The sequence below is a fragment of the Poecilia latipinna genome, unplaced genomic scaffold, assembly GCF_001443285.1.
Source record: "Poecilia latipinna isolate Pla-1442-1.1 unplaced genomic scaffold, P_latipinna-1.0 Scaffold1501, whole genome shotgun sequence".
NCBI classification, from domain to species: domain Eukaryota; kingdom Metazoa; phylum Chordata; class Actinopteri; order Cyprinodontiformes; family Poeciliidae; genus Poecilia; species Poecilia latipinna.
In genome coordinates, this window is record NW_015114117.1 from 236184 (window position 1) to 240407 (window position 4224).

The window sequence follows — 4224 nt, forward strand, 5'->3', positions numbered from 1 at the left end:
TGTGAAAATTTTTTAAAAAAAAACAAGGAATAAAACCCCAAAAACCCCCCCCCCCCCCCCCAAAAAAAAAAAAACATTTAAATTTTAAATGATATTCTGTTAGGATAACAGTTACTGCTCGGATGCTGCATCTTACTGTGTCAGGGAGAATGACAGAAAGGGAAGGAACAGAAAGGAACCTGATCACCACTGTCCCACTTTTATTGATCACATTATATGTGCCACTGTCTGAGGGGACTGAGAGTCTTTCAGAAAATGCACCAGGGTTTATTTCTCAAAGTAGAATAAGACACAGATAGTTTCAGTAAAATCCAGTTTTTGGATTTAGTTTAGAAAATTGAGCTAAACCTTCTCTGAGTTGGATTCATATATGATTAATCCTACTCATATGTGATAAATCTTGTTGCATTATTTTTGTAAAGTGCCTTGAAAAGACATTTTTTGTGAATTGGCAAATAAACTGGATTGTACTGAATTATCTAAACACAAAATACCAATGAGTGAAATCCAGTTTATATTTAAGGTTATCAAACACTGTAAATGTACAGCATTCTTCTGTTTTGAATAACACACTTTTCCTCACTTGCATAATAGTATGCCTCTAAAACACACTAGCTTTTATGAACATAATTATGAAAGCCATGACTTTAGTAAGCCTGTTGTGTTTGGCAAAGTTCAAAGATTCAAATAAAGGAACTGGAACAAATTACATCTTTGTAACTGACTCCTCTAACAGTTGTATACAAATCTGTTTCCTGTTGGCAGTGGGGTTTGCTCTAATCAATTTATCTATAAATTATGAAACTTCATTTCATGTCCATTTTTAGATAAGAAAATAAGAAAATTCATTGAACATGCGTGTTGTACTGAAATATAAGCAAAAAAAAGATCTTCAGAAGTATTGAAGCAATACTGATTGAGAGCTTTTTTTTTTACATGAGGACGTTTTGAACATATGCAGATCTTTTTCTGTTAAATACCGTCATTTGATTGGCCCCACAGAGCAGCGGTCAGCCTCCATCACCCTGCGAGCCAGCGTCATTGGCTGATTCTACTGACAATCAATTGGAATATACCTACGTCATTGAGGTGCCATAGCTGATTGGTTAGCTGTTCCGTAAAATCTCACCGCCGAGTAGGTAAGATTATGTTCACCATGTTGGATCAAGTGTTTATCCTGTTTACCTTGTGATCAGTTGGATCATGTCAGCGGAGCGTCATCGTGCTGAAGTGTAAAGGACCCGCAGCCCGGCTCCCCGGCCCCCGACACGCCGCGGTAAGCCTTCCTGACACCGACAGGAGGAGGAGGACTTCGATGTGGAGATGAAGCTGCCCACTCTGTTAGCTAGCTCCGAGCTGTCAGGTTAAGAAACTCTCGTCTTCATACGGGCGGCACGCAAATTTATTTATCTTACGTTAAAGAAGAACTTTTTCTCAGATTGTTATCACGTCTCTCTGGGCTTGTACTTATTTAGAGGACAGAGCGAAACAGCCCGAAAACAAAGATTTCGTCGGCAAATCAAGTCATCTAGAAGGAACTATGAGGGCTTGTGCTCTAATGTTTTGAGCAATGGTCACAGCCCCTCTGCTCGGGATGATGGGGGTTTCTCTCTAAACAAACAGTTCCATGTGAGTGGATGGCGGTGGCTCGGGCCTGTCTGTCTGCTTGCGTCTGCTGTTGTATTATCGCCTTAGCCGGGATACTCCCCCTCTGCACCGGATCTGCGCCGTTAATCACGGCTCGGAGATTACCTCTGTTTACGGAATAGCTGCCTCGCTCTGCGCGCAAAAATAGGAAGAGGAGTCCATTTGGAATAACAGATGCAGTTTCCCGGCTGCGTGGACCCCCCTTTATGGGAGGATTTGCGGCGCTGGTTCGAAGCCTGTAAAAAACTTTGGCACTTGTTTTAGATGAATGTTGTTCCCATGTGACGGGCTCCAGATCACACTGCTGTGGAATCAACACGCTCTACAATGGGAGACATCAAAATCCAACAACTTTATTTATTCAAGGGGGCTCAGGTTTATTTCCACTAATTATTTTTGTTTGGTTGTGTCAAGTTTTATTATTATTATTATTATTATCATTATTATTTTTTTACACTTGACATTGCTTTAAATTTTAGCAAAAGTATCTTTAGTTTCAGATCACTGAAACACAAGTGAGAAAACTGTGACTGCTTTTTTTTTAAGTTGCATTATGATAAACATTATGGCAAACAGTTTTATTTACATATTGTGTGAAGATTTAAAGTAACTGATGGTTTGTCATTTAAAGCCAGAATCTGTTTTATTGCGTTTTCAGTGTAAGGGTTCAGTCTGGTAGCCTTCATCCCCCCTTTTTGGCCCGGTGGAGGTTTTTTTTTTTTTTTTTTTTTTTTTTGCCTTGCTGAATGGCTCTTTGCAGCACAACTGCCACAAACGTTCCAAAAATGATGACTGCTTACAATGGTGGCTCCTCAGCAGTGGCTGCCCATCACCATCACCAGCTGCAGCACCTCCCGCCTCCCCACATGCACCATCACCACCACCACCACCAAGCAGGACAGCATCACTTGCAGCACCCGGGTTCTGCTGCAGCCGTGCGCACGGTGCAGCAGCACACATCCACTGCTGCGGCTGCAGCGGTGATGCTCAATCCTGGCCAGCAGCAGCCCTACTTCCCCTCTCCTGCGCCTGGACAGGCTCCAGGACCTGCTTCAGCTGCAGCTCCAGCCCAGGTTCAAGCTGCTGCTGTCAAGTCTCACCATCACCACCACCACCACCACCACCACCACCACCAGCAGCAGCAAAACACGCACCACCTTCAGCAGCAGCTGGACATAGAGCCTGATCGGCCCATCGGCTACGGTGCGTTTGGGGTCGTCTGGTAAGTGAACAACTCTTAAATTTGCTTAACTTCTTCACATCTTCCCTTTTCAGCTACCTCTCTTTCTTCTTCATATATTAGAATGACACGCGTACCTAAGACCTAAAATTTCTTTTTGGAATTTTTCTGTTGTCATTTTTAAGTTTGCTTACTATCTTGTTTTTTTTTTTTGTTAAGATATTTTAAATTCTGTTTTGAGGAATTCTTAAAGCACAGAATTAATTAATGTTTATGACCTTTTAATTAAAGCAGAAATTTCAAAGACATTTGATTTCTGCCATTAAAAAGTCCATCCATCCATTTTCTATACACTGGGGTCCGGAGGGTTGCTGGTGCCTCTCCAGCTAATGTTCTGGGCGAGAGGTGGGGTCACCCTGGACAGGTCGCCAGTCTGTCGCAGGGTAACACAGACAGACAGGACAAACAACCATGCACACACACACTCACACCTAGGGAGAATTTAGAGAGACCAATTAACTTGACAATCATGCTTTTGAACTGTGGAAGGAAGCTGGAGTACCCGGAGAGAATCCACCATGCACAGGGAGAACATGCAAACTCCATGCAGAAAGACTCTGGGCTGGGAATCGAACCCAGAACCTTCTTGCAAGGCAACAGCTCTACCAACTGCGCCACTGTGCAGCCCCCATTAAAAAATGATCTGAAAAAAAAAACAAAAAACAAAACAAAAACAACTGTAAACTTTGGCTACTGGGTGCATACTGTAGCATCCAATGTCTCAGGGTGAAAGTAAAAGCTTTTGCCAGATCAACAGCCATCTCCAAAAAGAAACTAAATCAAACTAGAGGAAACTGAAAGAGCTGCTTCCCTGAATATTATGTAACAAAGCCTAACAAAATGACACCTGTTCCAAAACCCAGAACCTGAATAGTAACAAAACAGTGGCGCATATCCAGTCACAGTATAATTATAAAATGGAGTCTTTAAATGGCTTTCCCAAACCAATAAGTAGCACGACAACTGTCAAAAAGAATGAACTTAAAACTCAACCTAGAGTTAAAATGTTTTATTCACATGAATGAATTAAAGTTTTGGGGCTCAGACCCCGGCAGAAGATGTGGGCGCTGTGAACTGCAATAAGCTTGGATGATTAGCTGGCGATGAGGATTTGAGATGTTTTCCTGCCCGGGGTAGCACACTGGTGGAGGCCTGAAGGAGCCAGGAGGATGAGGGTGGAGCAGGGGCGGAGGTGGCTTGAGCTCGGCTGATGAGCAGATGGAGGCACTGATAAACGGTGGCTCACTTGATGATTGGCTATGACGAGGTGTGGTCCAACGCTGATAGGCTGCGATTGGATGATGCAGCTGAGGCTGGAGGGTCTTCCAGTTTGGATT

At 43.0% G+C, this 4224-nt stretch overlaps 1 protein-coding gene across 1 annotated transcript in view; it reads left to right on the forward strand.

Annotated features, from left to right (window-relative positions):
• The first annotated feature begins 1113 nt into the window (after positions 1–1113).
• Positions 1114–4224, forward strand: part of nlk2 (nemo-like kinase, type 2) — a 36207-nt gene continuing 33096 nt past the window's right edge. Inside the window, exon 1 of the mRNA XM_015057943.1 lies at positions 1114–2869. Coding sequence (XP_014913429.1) covers positions 2394–2869 — 476 coding nt within the window. The 5' untranslated portion in view covers positions 1114–2393. The remainder of the gene's footprint in view (positions 2870–4224) is intronic.